Below are 17,233 nucleotides of genomic sequence, written 5' to 3'. Positions count from 1 at the left end.
AGCCCTGGGATCCTCCCAGCCAGACCCGGCTGTTTCCGAGGTCGTTTCCCTTGGATCAAGGATCCACCCAGAAGGAATCAAAGGACATCAAACCATAATTAAAAACCACTTTAAGGAGCTCCAGGAATGTTTTTTTTTTGGAGTTACTTTTCCATGGAAAGCAGAACCACTGCAGCTCTGACGAGATCCATTCCTAAAACTCCTTTTTTTAATAAACTTTTTTTTTTTTTTCTTCAGGCCATTGAAAAATCACTCAAATATTTCCAGATCATAACCTACATTTTAAAAAACAAACCAGAAAAAGCCATTTCCAAGCTTTATTTTCCAGCTGTTCTGAAGGCTCTGTGTAACTCCAGTGATTCATGCTCCCTGCAGATGTCTGGGGCATTTTTTATGGCCATAAAATGTTATCAGAAAAATCATTTTACCTCTTCATTTTTAAATAGAAACAATTTTAAAACTGGAATAGCTGCTGTAGAATCCTAAATAAATGGATTTTTTATTTTTTAGGGAAGGTCTGACTGTGACTCCAGCAATGAATGTTGACCCAACATTAATGCAATATTTTGGGCTCCATTTTTCCTGTGCCATAATCAATTTTTCACTGAATTCTTTCAAGAACAAACCCAGGAATTCTTAAAGTTTCATTTTATTAAATCAATCCATAAAAGCAGCAACTTGAGCTTCCCCTTTCTGATTGCACAATTCTGTTTTCAGAATGTTTTCCTCTATTTTCCAAAGATATCAGGCAATATTCCATATTTTTCATAGAATTTCTAGCAAAATTTGATAAACATAAAAATACAAGAGGATCAAATATGCAAACTGCCAGTGTAGTGAAATGGCCAAAATTCACTCTGCAACACAAGAAAAAGTTTGAAGAATGTACAAAATAATATTAAAAAATGATGGATTAATGGAAATAATTGCTTTTATTACACAGAATTTTCTCAGCAGAGTGTTGAAGACAGGAGTAAAGCAAAGGGCAGGATTTAACCAGAAAATAAAGGTGCAACAAGAAGAGCACAAACAATTTGGAAAATAAACAAAAACATTCAATTAAACTGATCAATCCCATTCAGGGTAAGGAAGTCATCAAGAGAAGATGCATAAATATATTCAGCATTATTTAAATATTAATTGGATGCCCCTATTTAGTAACTAAAATCATTAATTTGACCATTTAATGTTTTTTTATCACTGATGCCCCTACACTTCCAAGGCCCTGGGAACAAAACTTGCCTGCAGGACAGCTACAATTATTTATTTTATATATAAATACAACATTTCTTTTCATGACTTTTAATCAAAAAAATACAATTTAAAATGTTGTTTTTAAATATGTAAGTTTGATCTTTACCATGAAGCTGCTTGAACATCACGGGGAGGTAGGAAAAAAATGAGAAAAAAAAAAACATTGAGTGCAAGAATTTAATTTAATTATGCCCCAAAGTGAACACATATGCTGGAGAAGAGTTAATGATAAATATTTATTGTCCTGATGGCTCCCTGGGGAGCAATTTGCCAATGCAGCTCCATCCCATCAGACACAATAAAAGTGTCTGTGCTGAGCAGGAAAAGCAGCTCTGCTTCCCTTCAAACCCCACCCCTCTGTGGGATGGGAATCATTCCCTCCTTCCCCTCTATTCCACACACTTCTTTAGGCAATATTTACATTTAATGGCATTATTTACATTCAAAAATCCTGAATTTGAAGAGAATAAAACCTGCTAAATGCACAAAGCATCTGGCAGCAGCTACTGTTCATTTCTGTTTTGAACTGAGGAATAAACCAAGTAAAATAATTTTATACAAGAAATAAACCTGTCTGCATTAAAATTCCCAATAACCTGTTCAGTATTAAATGCTGATTAAAACATTGATTTTTTTGCTTGCAGGAGCCTTCCTCAGACTTACAGGAAATTAAATTACAGATCTGTAGATATCAAAATAAAACGTTTTTAAATCAGCAAATTGACACTTTGCAAGAGAAAACTGCATTTGAGTACTTTTCCTTTGAGATAATTGCAATTAAAATTTTACTTGCAAACTTGTAATTAAATTCTATTTATACTCTGTCAGTGAAAATCAGTGAAATCAGAATCACAGCAAAAAAGTGAAATAGAAAAACTCAAGATTTTATCCTTATGCCCCTTCTTAAATAATCTTTCAAGGTTCCTCTTCATGAATTTAAAATAATCTGAAATACACACTCCAAATTCATGCCATGATTGACTGAAAACACCCAAAACACCACAGCAATTTTTTCCCAAAAAAGAGCAATAAACACAAGAAAATTAGGACAATAAAAGTCCCAAAAAATCAAGGTTTGCTGCAAAAAATCTGAGCAAAAATGTGCAGAACCACAGAGACAACGAGGTCAGTCTGAGCTAACTCAGAGCACCAATGAAGGGAGGTGAAATTGCATTAAATTCATTTTAACTGGACACCAAGCTGCAAAAAACCCCCATAAAAATAATGATTCAGGAATAAACCTTCAAGGGAAAAAAAATAAAGATTCAATACTAAAAGTGCAGGACATGGTTCTTCCTTTTCTGTCAGATTATTTTTATATACTCCTTTTAATGGTTAAAAATTACAGTTTATGATTAATGATGATCACAAGACATGCTTGTGAACTCTGTGGTTTTCAGGTGAAGAATTTCATGTCCCAAAATGCAAAATATATTAAAAATAAACTATTCTGGTCAGCAAAAAGGTGCTGGCAATCACAAGTAGTTTTTGCTAATAAAATACCCACCTGCACACTGATATCCTGAGGAATTATCAATAAATGTGAACAACTGCCAGAGTTTTACACTGGAATTTTATCTATTTTTAATATTTTTATTATATTTTATAAATATATTTTTATATAGATGTATAAATTTGCAGAGTTTTACTCACCCCAGTTTTATCACAGAGACGTAAAGTGTTAAAAGATCCCACAGCAAATAATTCTCCATCCAGAGCCCAGGCAATGGAAGTGATGGGATACTCGTGGGGCTGGGAATTGTACAGAGCACGGCCAAAACTGTCCCAAACCTGCAGCAAAATTCAAATTTCTACCATGCCAACACGCTTTGGGTGCATTTTTATTATTCCACAAGAATAATTTCCCCTCATGTTTTACTGTCATTTGAAAAATCACCTATATTATGGTTCACTTTTGGTTTATATATATATTTTTTGGGGATTTTTGTTACTCCAGAAGTGTGATTTCCTCTCATGTTTTAGCATAATTTGAAAAATCAACTGCATTATAGATCACTTTTTATATTTTTTGTATTTTTATTACCCCAGAAGAATAATTTTCCCCTCATGTTTTTAGTATAACTTGAAGAATCACCTGTATCATATCTCACTTTTTTATATATATATATATATATATATATATATATATATTTGGTATTTTTGTTATTCTACACGTATTATTTTCTCTCATGTTTTCAGTGTAACTTGAAAAATCACCCAAATTATAACTCACTTTCAGTTTATATACATATTAATATTTTTGATATTCCAGAAGAATAATTTTCCCCTCATGTTTTTGGTATAACTTGAAAAATCACCTGTATTACATCTCACTTTTTAAAATATATATATATATATATATTTGGTATTTTTGTTATTCTACAAGTATTTTTTTCCCTCATGATTAAGTGTAACTGGAAAAAAATTACTTTTATTTTATATATACAATCATTATACTTTTATTATTCCAGAAGTATAATTTTCTCTCCTGACATAGAAATTGTAGAAATAATTGCCCAAGTTAATTAAGTGTAATTAAGTGTAACTATACATATATATACACATATATATATTTATAAAAACATATAAATTATTATTTGATTGGTATTGGTTTATTTAATGGAACAGACTTTGCTTTTTGCTGTGGCAAATGTCACATAATTCTGGATAAAATATTCTGTATAAATTATTTTGCACTCCTGAGTTTTATTTCTTGTAAATTACCCCAAGTCTCTAAAAGAACCACAAGGTTTATTCTGTTTGCACTCATGAGGCCTCTCTGCAATTTTCCAAAACAAAAAAAATATTTTTTTATGGAAATCAACAGAATACCAGGAAGCCAATCCACAGAACAATTTCATAATTTATTGGATTTTTAAAATTTCTTAATTGTGTATCCTCAATCACAGCCATTACACAATTAAATGAACAGAGACAGAACCAACATTTAAAAATCAGTTTTTATTTAAGGAAAGATACACAAAATGGGCTTTGTATTTTGGATGCAGATTCTATATTGCCTGCATCTAAATAAATATTAATATATTTTAAAAATTACTGAGGGATTCACTAAATTCCTGTAGTAGAAAACAGCAGCTTTATCTCCTCTAATTTGATAATGTCAGTTTATATTAATTCAAATAATCACTTCTATATTTGTACATATTTTTCTTTTCATTTCACTCCCATTTTACCAATTTTTATCCTGCTGTATTTAAAAAAGGTATTTTACAAGATAATTACAAGGTATTATAATTTTATGTTACAGTGTGAGGTGTATTTATAAATAATACACTTTTTTCTTGAAAAGATTCCTCATTTCACTTTGGGCATCCAGGGTAAAATTCAAAAATTTCAAGACATCTAATAAATTTTTTGGTCACTTAGTTGAAATTGAACCAGAACTCACCTTGTATCTACAATCTTCCCCTGCAGAAAGAATCAGATCATTCACTGAATTCCAGTCAGTTTTTAGAATCAGGCCATCGTGGGCTTTCCACTGAAATGGGAAAAAAAAAATAAAAATCAACAGATGCAACAATTCTGACAACTTCTATTTTTAATATTTATCACTTGTCAGACTCCATCTTGGAGGATTTTTCCAACCTTAATGATCCTAGGATTTAGCAGAAAAAGAAATTAAATAAAGCCTGAACAAGGCAGAATCAAAGCACTGCATTAAAATAAAAAAAATCTGCATTAAAATCCTGTTTTCAACTACTGGTTTTTGACAAGAGAAAAGGGAAAGGCCTCTGTATATTTATTTATGTAACTAAATCTTATTAATTAATCAGATTATTAATGGTACCTGCAAAACTTTAGCATTTGGCTGGAGGGGTTTAATAATCAGCTGCTTCCCTGAGGTGTAGAGAACTTTGTCAGAGTCAGGTGCCCAGGATACTGAGTACACTGGTGTTCCTGTGGGCATGGAAAACAGGGAAAAAACATGGAAAAAAGCATGGAAAACATTCCTGGGGTTTGGCTGAAGAAATCCTGCAGGAATTCCTACAGCAAGGCAGGTCACCAGCTCTCCTTTTAATACTGTAAAACTATTATTATTATTATTATCATTATCATTATTATTATCATTATTATCATCATTATTATCATTATTATTATCATTATTACAATAACAACAATAATAAGCAATAGTGCATAATAAAGAAAATATATAATTATATATAATACATAGCTATATATTTATATTAATATATAGAAATATAATATATAAGTACACAAAACATAATACATTATTACTGCATTAAATACATTAGATTTATATTATCTATGTAGATAATACTGTATTATATAAACATACATTACACCTTTCTCAAGCCTCCTTATCTATTGCCATTTACCACAATATCAATTTCTGTAACTTTTACAAGTGAACAGTTTTAAGTCCAGAAAAGTCCAGAAAACCAACAGGAAATAGCTGCATTTTGTATTTATATTCAGATTTTATCCACTGATACAATTTTAGTCCCAAATGTCACTCCAGACATACAGAAAAACTAAATAATACTCACCAGGAGACATCAGAAAATAAATCTTTTCACCCCAAATTATGAGGCTGAACACAAATGTGGGTGGAAAAAGTTGTGTTGCACCTAAATTATTCTATTTTAGATTTTTAGGCTCTGTAATTAACCCAGATTTTTATTTTGCTGCACAAACATCCCATTCACAAACAACTTCCAAAATAAATGACAATAAATAAAACTGGCCCACAGACTTGACAGATTTTTCCCAATGAACTGAAACGTTCTTAGACTGAAACCCCCAGAATTTTGTAGCTGGAAAAAAGCTGACTGTTCCATTTTAAAATCATGTTCCAGTTTTCAAATTAGATTTTTTGAAAACAGAATAAAGCAAAAATGACATGGAAAAACATCCACGGAAAAGAAGAATTTTAAAAAGTCAGGCTTGCCAACTATGCAAATATTTTCCATATTTGACAGGATTTGTCTCCTCTGAAGAAAAATCAAAGGATTTTGCTACTTGATTCCTTGAAATAAAACTGAGAAAGTTAAGTAAAAACCATCTCCAAGTATGAAACTGAGCAACTGAATTAAAATTGTTCAAATAAAACAATTTTTAATGTAACTTTATGGTAATAAAAAACCCCAAAAGGCTTAAAAATGCTCTTACAGGGTAAAATACTCAGTGACAATTTTGGCAGACTAAATTCTCTTCCCAAAAATGACTCAGGAGTATTTTTGTATGGGAATATTTTGATGAGATTTAGATAATTCAGTGATTGAACTGCTACAGCTGCCCTAAAATCATCCAGTATCTCTCCACTTTTCCTCAGTGCAAAAAGCTGATTTTATTACGGTTAAACTCGATTTGAGCTCCCAAATATTCACCCTCTAAATTGAGACCTGGTGTTGTTGCTCCTGAGGATTTCTGTGTTTCACAGATTTTCTTTTAGGGAATTTTATTACTTAAAAATACAGAATTATAACAGATTTTTTTTAACTTGTCAACCATCAGAGCAGACAAGTCCCAGAAACACAACATATATTAAATAAATGTGGCTCTGGCTGTTTTCCTCCTGGCAATTCCTGGTGAAAACTCCATAAATTCTGTCACCAGCTGGAGCAGAAATTCTAAATAAACTCCTTTTTTTTTATTTTTTTTTTTGGTCCTGTCCTAATGCTGATCTAACAATCAGAAGAGTTTTCTATTTAAACCAAATGTTTCCCTTTTTTATGATGGCTGAGGACTTAACCACAATTTCCAGGGCTTAACAGCAGGAGCTGAGTTAACTCATTTCCTTCTGCACTTAACAAGGGCTGGGTTGGGAAAACGCTGCCAACACCCTGGAAAACCCAGAGGAACGGCCACACTGCAGGAATAAACAGGAATATTCTGGGAGAAAAGGATATAAAAAGGCAGAAAATTGGGATTTGAGGAAGGAAGACCTGGCTTATCCCACAGCAGACTCGGTAATTCCAAGAGTTTGTGTGGGGTTTGGGGTTGTCACAGGAGGAGAAACATTAATTTAAAGAATTTTCGATCTTGTGAGGGTGTCTCCAGAAGAATAAAGATATCAGGGATAAATTCCTCCTTGGGAGGGTGGGGAGGAGCTGGGCTGGAATTCCCAGAGAAGCCCCTGGATCCCTGGAAATGTCCAAGAGCAGGTTTGGGATAGTGGGAAGTGTCCCTGCCATGGAGGGGATGAGCTTTAAGCTCCTTCCAACCCAAACCATTCCAGGACTCCATGATAATCTTGTGGGTTCCCAACACATTATCTATGAAATCCATGGAAAAAAAGTTTCCTCATCAAAATGGATCAAAGGGATCAAATACAACATTTCAGTGTGAGGAGAAGGAGGAACAAAAGGAAGAATTTTAAGGGAATCTAAGGAAGAATAAAGGCAAAAGACAGAACAGGCACGTGGATCATCATCCCAAAATATGAGCCTGAAAATTTATTACTAACACAAAGAGTGGAGTGAGGCAAAAGAATGTTGGCAAAGGGAATTTTTTCAGTACTTATTGTAACAAAGGAAAGGAAAAATTGGTTGAACATGATGCACCTCTCTGAGAGATCAGCATTCCTGCAGAATTCTGCAGGAGTTCCTGCTCCCCTTACAACGGGGACTGTGGGATTCTGCTCCTGAATTTCCAGGATTTCAGGGCCTCACAAGATTTTAAGCTGAAAACTCAAATACAAGGTGACAGTTACTCCTTGGGGACTCAGCTGTGCTTTTGTACTGCACCAGAAACTTGCAGAAACCAATGAAAATTCTTATTTCAAAGTACAGCATAGAATTTACTTTATATGCTTTTTCAAACCTCAAATGAGCAAAATAATGCACAAAAAATCTGACAACATCAACTGAGAAATACTCAAGAAAATGGGCTTCAATTTGAATTTTTTTTTTTTAATTCTAGTTCAGTTGGTTTATCTTTTAACCTGACAAACACTGCATGAGCATGTGAACTTCCTTAAAAGAACTGAAATGCATTTTACATTCACTACTGTGGTTAAAATGCCTTCCCTGGGTTGAAAGAATTCAGATCATTTGTTTCAGACAGAGATAAAGGCCTGACATTTAACCCAAGCCCAGGTGCATGTGGTTTCTTCAAAAATGTCACAAGGTCACATGGGCTCCATCTATGAAGTCTGAAAAACAAAATTTAGTTGAGGATCTTCACTGAAATGGCACCAAATCCTTAGGGTGGGACAGAGACTGCTGCCTAAAAATATTTCAACACTTTTAATTTGAAAAATGAATTATTGTTTTAGATCTTTTTAAAATGCAACTCTGATTTACATTTAATTAAGTCCTTAACACCCTTGAACAAACCATCCCTGCCATATTTAGGATCTGTTATTTAAATATATTTCAGAATAACCCAAATGAACAAGTTCTGATGGAGCTTTGAGCAAAGGAACTCACCTTGCTGAGCCAAAGTGGATCTCAGCATTCCACTTTTAGACCAGATTTTCACTTGCCCATCTTCCCCAACTGCAAATGAGCACAGAAATCAGCAAATGCCATGCAATAATCAGTCTAACAAATGAATTTGTATTTACTCAGGAAACACTGAGTTAAAATAAATCCAGGTTTTTGTTCAGAGGTAAATTGCTTTTGTTTATTCTTCCAAGCATGCAATAGGAACTCTATGAAGGGAAAATACTTAAGATGGTTCTTTTGTTATGATGAACAAGTTTTTCCTTTCCTGAAAATCCCTGAATTCTTTTTTGAAGCTGGTCCTAGGAAGGGAAAGTCCATCATCACTCAAGCATCCCAAATTCTGTATTTTTGATTCCTTCAATGGCCCAGAAGCTGCTTGAAGGAGTCTGAGGAGCCCCAGGGGAGCAGGAGCAGATTTGATGGATTAAACTGGAGATTTCACAGCTGATACATGGTGGAAGTGAAGATAACTCTGTTTGTATGGCTTCAATTTTCTACCATAACTGTGTGTTACCAAATAACTCAGTTTATTTATGGAAGAATTAATTGCTAAACACTACACAGCACAGTTAGGGCTGTTTTAACACAGAAATCCTGGTGTGGTGTCATTTTTAAAATGCTCTGGTCCTTCAATTTAGGCCTCCCAGAGCCAATTCATGAGGAAAAAGATGCACAATGAAATGAATGGATTCTTCCATTCAAATGTAATTTATTTACCACATTTCAGGATTTTATACCGGGCCAATGTTGTTTTAAATGTTTAAAAAAATGTTAAAAAAAAACCCTGAAAATAAAAAATCTTATTTGTGCACATTTGATGCTGTTGAAATATAACCATAAAAATATTTTAAGTGGAGCAGTAGCAATGATTTATTCACTCTTCCTCCAAGTACAGCTGTGGTATAAGAGGAGTTGATCTCCTCAGAATAAACTGGAAGTGGTGATGAATTCCCACACTCCCAAAAAAGTGTCAGTGTCATGCAGTCTCATTAAAAAAAAAAAAAAAGGGGGATTCAAAAGACAATTTTGACTTTGTCTTTGGAGAAGTTCCTGAGGCAAAGCTGTCTTGAAAAAGAACAATATTTCCATCCCTCTGGGATTTCAGAGGAACAGGCCAGACAGAGTTCCTTGAAGCAGCATTTCAGAGTCTGGAAATGAGCAGATCCAAAATTATCTTCAGTTCTTGTGGCCTGAGCTGGAATTTGTCCAGAGGAATCAGCTGTGCTCCATCAGCAGGAGGCTGACACCACCAGAAACCCCAGCAAGGAGCCCAGCACAGGGAATTTCAGCAGCTCCCCTTAACACCGAGATGGAATTTGGGACAAAAAATGCCAAAAGCAACCAATTAACAGAAGATTTAGGACAAAAAGTGGTGTAGGAATGAAAAAATTGTGGGCTCACTCTCCTAGCATTAATATAAACAGGCTGTAGGTGATAATTACTGATAATTAAGGAATAAAGCACAGGAATATTCAAGATCAATGAGCCATTTTGACTAAAAAACCCCAGATGTGTAGGGATATAAATGTACAAACTTAGCAACTTTCTCTTGTAACAGACAGGAAAAAAAGAAATCAAACATTCTCCTTTCTGAAGTTCAGAACAGCCTCAAAACCATCTAAGCACTCTGATATTAAAACATTTACTTTCAAGTAGATTGGATGACTTAAATGAAAAAATAGAAATATTTTTACTAGATCTATTAATTAAAATGGACAACATTAAGCTAAAATAATTACACAGTGCAAAATGAACTCCTAGTAAACAAGGTGATAACAACCTCTGTGATAATTAAGACAAAAAAAGAAAAAGCAGATTATTATTTTAGTTTTTAAAGCACTTTATTAATGTAGGAATGCTCACCTGTAACCAGGGCTGTTCCCTCATAATTCCACCTTCCTGCAAGGACAGCTCCACAATGTGCTTCTACACTTTTCTCCACTCTTCCTAACTTGGAAATCAAGTGGAATTTCCCTAAAAAAAAAAGATACAGTATATGTAATTTACATAATTATAGATAATTAATCTTATAGTGAATTATTAATTATATTACACAATTATATTATATATTATTACAGCAGTGCTGGTACCTTCTGTGGAAAACACACAGAGAAAATAAAGCAAGAAACCAGCAATATAAAGAAAACATCCAATTGTTTTTCACTGTTCAAATCAGAATTATTCCTGCTTCCATGCTGGAGCTGGGATGGAATTCCACAGCAGCCAACCCCAAAGTTTGAATGATTTCAACAGAAGGATCAGAAGTTTTTCTTCCCAAATAAGGGATGCTGCTTAAATCCAGGAAGATCAAATTTAAACTGGAGCAAAGAGCAGACAATGCAGAGCCTGGAAAAATGAGCAGTCCAGCAATTAAAATTAACTACTTTAAAATCTAATTACTTTTATTATTATTTGATTTAAGCTGCCAGACTAAACCACTGCAAGGAAGTTCTTGAGTGACCAGAACTCTTGGCACAATCATCCAGCCAAATCTCTGCAAGATTTCCAAGGAAAAGACTTTCAACACTGATAAAAAAACTATGGTTTGGATAAATCCATTTATTTGAACATATCATTTAAAATATCATGGAATTCCAGACTGGTTTGGGTTGGGAGGGATCTTAAATCCCAATGGTCAGGGACATTTTTCACACACCAGGTTGCTCCAAGCCCCCTCCAAGACTTCCAAGGTGTTCATTTAATGAATTCCATTATATTATAACAATAAAACAGAATTTATCTCATTAATCTATCAATTATTGGATAGAACATCTCTCATGTTAATGAGATTTCCATGTTTCATGTGTAAGTAATAACTGGATTTAGAGGAATTTAATGTTATTTTCTCCAATTCAATTGGCCAAATGGCTTTTTCTGCTTTTACATCAAAAATAACTTTTATTTTCTGATAAGTAAATATTTTATTTTTTGCACCTTTTTCCATGCAGTGTCTTTGTTCCATCTGTATCCAAGATCTTTTTCATTGGAAAATCCTTAAACCCAGTCTCCCAGGACCAGGAATATTCCCATGCCATCACCCACAGACTCAACATGAAGTGGCTGAGCTCTCCAGAGCCATCACTTTTTTCAGGATATAAAGAATTCCATGGGATTTTATATATTGAAACAGCTTCCACTGATCTAAGCAGAATCCCTGAATATTTCTGTAAGTAATTCCCCAACTCATAGAAGACAAAATTCCAGTGGAAGCACAAGCAGCTGGGAAGGAACTGAAGGCTTTGGTGAAGTCAAAATATCAGGAAAATGGGAAATGTCAAAGTATCAGGTAAAATCCTCTTATCCAGGGAAAACTTTACTATTTTCCCAATCTTTTGCATCCTCTCCCACTCCACGAGCTCCTCTTCTCTCACAAGGCCCCTTCCAAAGAAGGAACCAGAGGAAATTGTAGCTGAACAGGAAGAACATGGTTACATGTAAAAGCAGGATCAACTTTCCAGAATTGCTCTGGAAAAAATGTGATCATCACTTAAAACTGTATCATAATCACAGGGGAGATCAAGTTTTCATGGGTATCACTTTCACTTCTGCAACTTCTTTGCTTTTCCAACCGGGGAATTTACAATTGCTGACAGTCAAATGCTTTCTCCATGGAATTCCCACAGGGAGGTTTCTCCATATTCATGGATTTCTGTTCTTCAACTGGGGGAACTGAGACTTTCAAATTACAACTTACTACACAAAAAAAAAGGAGAAAATTTTAGCCAAATGCCTGGAGTAGGCAGAAGTGATTCAGCTTAATCTCTGGTCCTTTATTTTTATTAAGTACTGAAGCCAGAACTGTCCTCAACCTGAAAATGCTAAACAGATTATAAAATATGTATGTTTTGTTCATTAACTTCCATGGACTCCTAAATATATATATATATATATATATATATATATATAATTTATATTCCTAATATAAAATTATCAATAAAATTTAAAAAAAAAATGTTTGAATCATTTATGATTTGTGCTTAATTTGAAGGTTAAAGCCAAACACATTCTTCATTTTTGCTGAAAAATAGCAACAAGACCAATGTCAGTAGGAAATAAAAGAACAGTATCCCCCAGGAGAAGCATTTCAGAAGAAAACCCAAGGGGATAAATTTACATTTGCTCTGATTTCAAACATCCACAGTTCAACTAGGAATTAATGCAACCCTGTAAAGACATTATGCTCCTTTTCCATTGGATTCAGCAAGTTTCCAGGAATCCTTATCACAGAGGCGAGTTTGCTGCTGCAGGAAAATTTCAGGAGTAAGCTGGTACAGGAAAATTCATGCAGGAAGAAAAATCTGGCTGGGTTCAAAATCTTTTTGGGGAGAAGGGGAAAAAAAAACCCATCCCAAGCAATCCTCAAAGCCTCTTACTTCCCAAATAATGCCTTGTACTTAAGTGACAGGAGCACAATAAATATTTTAAATTTACCTAAGTATTTTCAATTGCCTTACCATCAGAACTGGTCAGAACAAAGCTCTCAGCCTGGGATTGCTTCTTCCCACCAATCCCTCTGGGAAACCAGTGCAGATCTATGGGATAAACATCATCTGGAAGCTTCACCACTCGAGTGGTCTCGCTGGTCACGGGGTTCCACTTCATGATCTGGTGGTCATCGCTGCAGGAGTAGAGCTCATCAGCTGTTGTCCATCCCACACAGCTCACCAAGTCCTTATGTTTCATTCAGTTAAGGAATCTGAAAAGTTTAACTCCTAAGAATCATCAGATACCCCATCTCGGATATTAAGAACTGAAGGGACAACATTATTTTGATAAAATTGCTTGGAATGTTTTATATTAAAAATAAAACAAAAAACTTGATATTTTGCTCTTATGTGTCAAAAAGAGCTAGTAAAAATCCAGCCAAAAATAAAGGAAGCTTTCAAGTAAAAGTAAAACTGTTGTAATGATGTAAAGTTATCAAAATATGGCTAAGATGTTGGGTTAATGAAGGGCCTTAGTGCAAAATACAAGTGCAAACCATCCAAGTATCATTCAAAAGCGTTGGTTTATTAACACCACATCTTATGTAAGTGTTCAACATCTCTTAAAACATTGTCCTTAAAGGCTGCACTCAATGACAAGGGGAACAAAAGAAAAACAGGGGGAAAAGCCATCTGCAATTTACTAATATTTTACTGTAACTTCAACAATAAAAAAATATTTTCTGGAAGAGCCTATTCAGAATGAACATGATGTTCCATGTTTTTGTCTGTGACAAAGGATATGTTTTGGCTCCTTTAAAAGGGAAGTCTTCAGTCTCATCTCAGTTGTTCAGAGCATTAAAACCATGTGTTATAACTGTAATAAAAGAAAACAAATATATATGTAAGTATGTATAATTAGCATAATATATGTGCATAGACAAGCAGACAAAATTAAAAAGGAAGACACTAACACTAAAATTGAAAGTTCTGAAGTAATATTGTATCATTACTAGGGAAGCGTAAGCACCAATAAACACCTGAGTTTAAAGAGAATTCTGTTTTCACATTATCCAACTGGGTACAGAGAACTTGAAGAAAAAATGATGCTGTGAACAGTGAATTCTTGAATAATTAATGTTGGAAAAGATCTTTAAGATCAAGCCTGAAACATCAGAGGTTGGAGCACTGGAGGTGCCTTGTGCTGACACACAGCCAGGAAGGGAAAACCTGATATTTTTCTTTCAAAGCTCAGAACTTTATTAGAATTTTTAATGCATTTTAATCGCTCTGTATGCGCTGCTAAAAGGCTGAATGCCCAGTCTCGGCCATCCACAGGTACATCCATCACTATCAGTCCACGTATTCCCTACATCCCAAGGAATCCAGCAGCGGCTCCGCTGGAGCTTTAGGAGAGATGTGGCAATAACCAGGAATTAAAACCAGGAATTAAAACCAGGAATTGTCCCGACTCGGAGAAGCCAAAGTGCCTCACGCCTCCTCCCTTTCCCATCCGGAGCTGCTGGCCAGGAGACGAGGATCAGGGACAGCGGAGGAGATGGAGCAGAGCGGGACGGGGGGAGCAGGGAATGCCAAAGGCGGGATGAGGGCAGCGCAGGGAAGCAACGCCAGAGGGAAGGATGGAGAAACACCGGGAAGGAAAACTAGCGGGCGGGACAGGGAAGGCAACGGGAAGGGATAGGGGCAGAGCAGGAAAGAGACAAGAGCGGCAGGATGGGGGCACCGGGAAGGAATGCCACAGCAGGATGGGGGGAATGCTGAGAAGGAAGAGCAGTAGGCGGAATGGGGAGCACGGAGGAGACATCAAATCCTCGGGGCATCCTCGGCCACCACCGCCGTTTCCAGCATTCCAAGGAGCAGATTACCCAACCCCTCCTGAGGGCCGCCAGCAACCGGGGGTCCCCCGCCCCGCCCTCAGCTCCCCCGGAGCTCTCCCTCCCCTCCATCCGTCCGTCCCACGCCCGGCCGGGGGTCACGGCTCCCGACCCTCTCGCCCACCGCGGCGGTGACTCAGCCGAGGGGAGGGGGACGGCGGCCGCCGCCTCCCCAGCGCGCCTTTACCTGCGCGGGCAGCGGGAGGCAGCGCGCAGAGCGGCGGCCGGAGCCCGCTCCCGGCGGATCTCGGGACGATCCCGCCGCCAGCTCCCGGCGGATCCCGGGATGGTCCCGCTCCCGGCGGATCCCGGGATGGTCCCGTCTCCCGCTCCCGTCGCCTCAGGAACGGCAGCACCCGCTCCCCCCGCCGCCAAGCGCCGCCGTCTCTATGGCGACTTCTCGCGAGACCGCATCCTCTTCATCCTCCTCCTCCGCCACCTCACGGGTCCCCCCCGGCCCCCCCCGAGGTGCCACGGCGCCGCCCGTTAATTAATTTAACCCGATTCAAAATCGCCGCGCTGTCACCATTTTAAAAAGAAAAATCTTTTTCACTTGCAAAAAAATTTTTTATAATTTTTTTAAAATTATTTTTAAACCAGCGCGCGTCGCCCAGCAACCAAGCGCCGCCCACTGACCTACTTCTAAAATTGAAATTAGCCCCTTTCTCCGCCGGCACGGCAGCGAGGCTGTGTTACCGCATCACCCTCACTCCCTAATGCCTCCCATCCCTCAGTCTCTCCCCAGAAAAAGCCGCTCCTCGCGGATTTCTGGGCGCTTTCCCCTCCCTGCTGTAACGAACACAAGATGGCGGGCGGGGGCGGCGGTGCCGTTCAAACCCGCGGGCCCGGCCCCTCCCGTCCCAGCCTGCCCCGCGCTTTTCTAACGAATTTCGGTTCGAGTTCGCTATTTCGGCGCCATTTTCGAGTGTGGAAGCGGCCGAGCTTCTACAGCAGCCGGGGCCGCCCGCGCCGCCGCCGCCTCGCCGGGGCACGGAGCCGCCGGGACGAGCAGGTACGAGCTCGGCGGGAGGAAGCGATGGTGGTTCCCCTCAGGGCGCTGGGCTGGGGGGGCTTGGCAGCGGAGGAGGTGCCCTCAGGGGGCTGCCCCGGGTAGGGGGTGCTGAGGGGATGGCGCTGGTGGGGAGAAAAGAGATGCTGAGGGAGTTGAGGGGAGACAAGGGATGCCGAGGTGGAGATAAGGACTTTTGTGGGGAAGGTGCTAAGGAGGAGGCGATGGGTGTTGAAGGGAAAGTGCTGCGGGGGGTGCTGAGGGGATGGCAGGAGGTGCTGAGAGAACGGCGGGTTCTGCCCCGCGCCTTATTTCCCCGTTTCCCTCCTGACCCGGAGGGAGCAAAGGCGGCGGCAGCGCCTCTCCCCGGGCCGGGCTACCCCGCTGAGGGTCCCCCCGAGGGCTCCGGGCACGGCGGGTCCGTCCCGGCTGCTGTCGGCACACAGGGCTTAGAGAAGCGGGTCCCAGAGGGGCTGTGCACCCCAAGGGCTCCCGCTGTGCCCTTAGGGAGCCCCGGGGACCGCTGCTCGGAGAACGGGGGGAAGTTCAAAGACGCGTTTGGGTAGCGGAGAGATCCGATTTTAATTTGCTTAGAGCAGGGACCCTTCTAGCCCCGGCTCTGCCTGCTGCGTTGATGCTTGAAGGATGAGGGAAAAATCCCAAGAAAGCCCTAAACGATTGGTCATTCGCTTAAAAGAGCTGGACTCGATGATCCCCGTGGGTCCTTTCCAACTCGGAATATTCTGGGATTCTGTGACTTGGAAAGAGCGTGACAAGAGTGCAGTCTGGCTCTTTAGGCTTTAAAAAAATCCCCAGATTTGTCACTGACAGGGCTTGTCGCGATCAGATTTAATCGGCTGTTAATAAGGAAGCTTTTCTGTCCGGCTCCGGCTCCTTTTTCGCCATCCCCGTAAGGAAAACTGCGCTTGGCAGGAGAGATGCTTTTACCAAACACCTTCGAGCTGGCTCGGGGGAGGGGCTGGGCACGAATTTGTTAAATTTGTTAGAGACTATGTGGCAGCTGATTTATCGCGATTTAAAAGCTGAGGTCAAGTAGTTCGGCTTGTTCATTCTGATGAAGGATCCGAAGTGGGGGGGAAGGGGTGGGAAGGTAAATAGGTCTGTATTGCACAATTCTGTTGGAGTGGAGCAGCTTGGGGGGGGGGGGGGAAATTAAAAATAATAAATGTGCTTTGAGAAGCTGTAATTGTTCGCGACAGC

The 17,233-nt window shown here is 38.6% G+C and overlaps 2 protein-coding genes across 2 annotated transcripts in view; one reads left to right on the top strand and one right to left on the bottom strand.

Annotated features, from left to right (window-relative positions):
- IFT80 (intraflagellar transport 80) overlaps positions 1-15,408 on the bottom strand; it is a 28,351-nt gene extending 12,943 nt beyond the window's left edge. The window contains exons 1-8 of the mRNA XM_058844238.1: positions 15,191-15,408; positions 13,917-13,985; positions 13,139-13,364; positions 10,548-10,658; positions 8,667-8,735; positions 5,063-5,172; positions 4,664-4,753; positions 2,908-3,045 (exon numbers count right to left, since the gene is read on the bottom strand). Of these exons, the coding sequence (XP_058700221.1) occupies positions 2,908-3,045; positions 4,664-4,753; positions 5,063-5,172; positions 8,667-8,735; positions 10,548-10,658; positions 13,139-13,364; positions 13,917-13,949 (777 nt within the window). The 5' untranslated portion in view covers positions 13,950-13,985; positions 15,191-15,408. The remainder of the gene's footprint in view (positions 1-2,907; positions 3,046-4,663; positions 4,754-5,062; positions 5,173-8,666; positions 8,736-10,547; positions 10,659-13,138; positions 13,365-13,916; positions 13,986-15,190) is intronic.
- A 522-nt stretch (positions 15,409-15,930) lies between these two features.
- Positions 15,931-17,233, top strand: part of SMC4 (structural maintenance of chromosomes 4) — a 29,857-nt gene continuing 28,554 nt past the window's right edge. The window contains exon 1 of the mRNA XM_058844236.1: positions 15,931-16,015. The gene's annotated coding sequence lies outside the window, so the exon portion shown is untranslated. The remainder of the gene's footprint in view (positions 16,016-17,233) is intronic.

The sequence above is a fragment of the Poecile atricapillus genome, chromosome 8 (assembly GCF_030490865.1).
Source record: "Poecile atricapillus isolate bPoeAtr1 chromosome 8, bPoeAtr1.hap1, whole genome shotgun sequence".
Classification (NCBI taxonomy): Eukaryota; Metazoa; Chordata; class Aves; order Passeriformes; family Paridae; genus Poecile; species Poecile atricapillus.
Note: the sequence above shows the minus strand (reverse complement) of the source record. Positions and strands in the feature narration are given on the sequence as shown.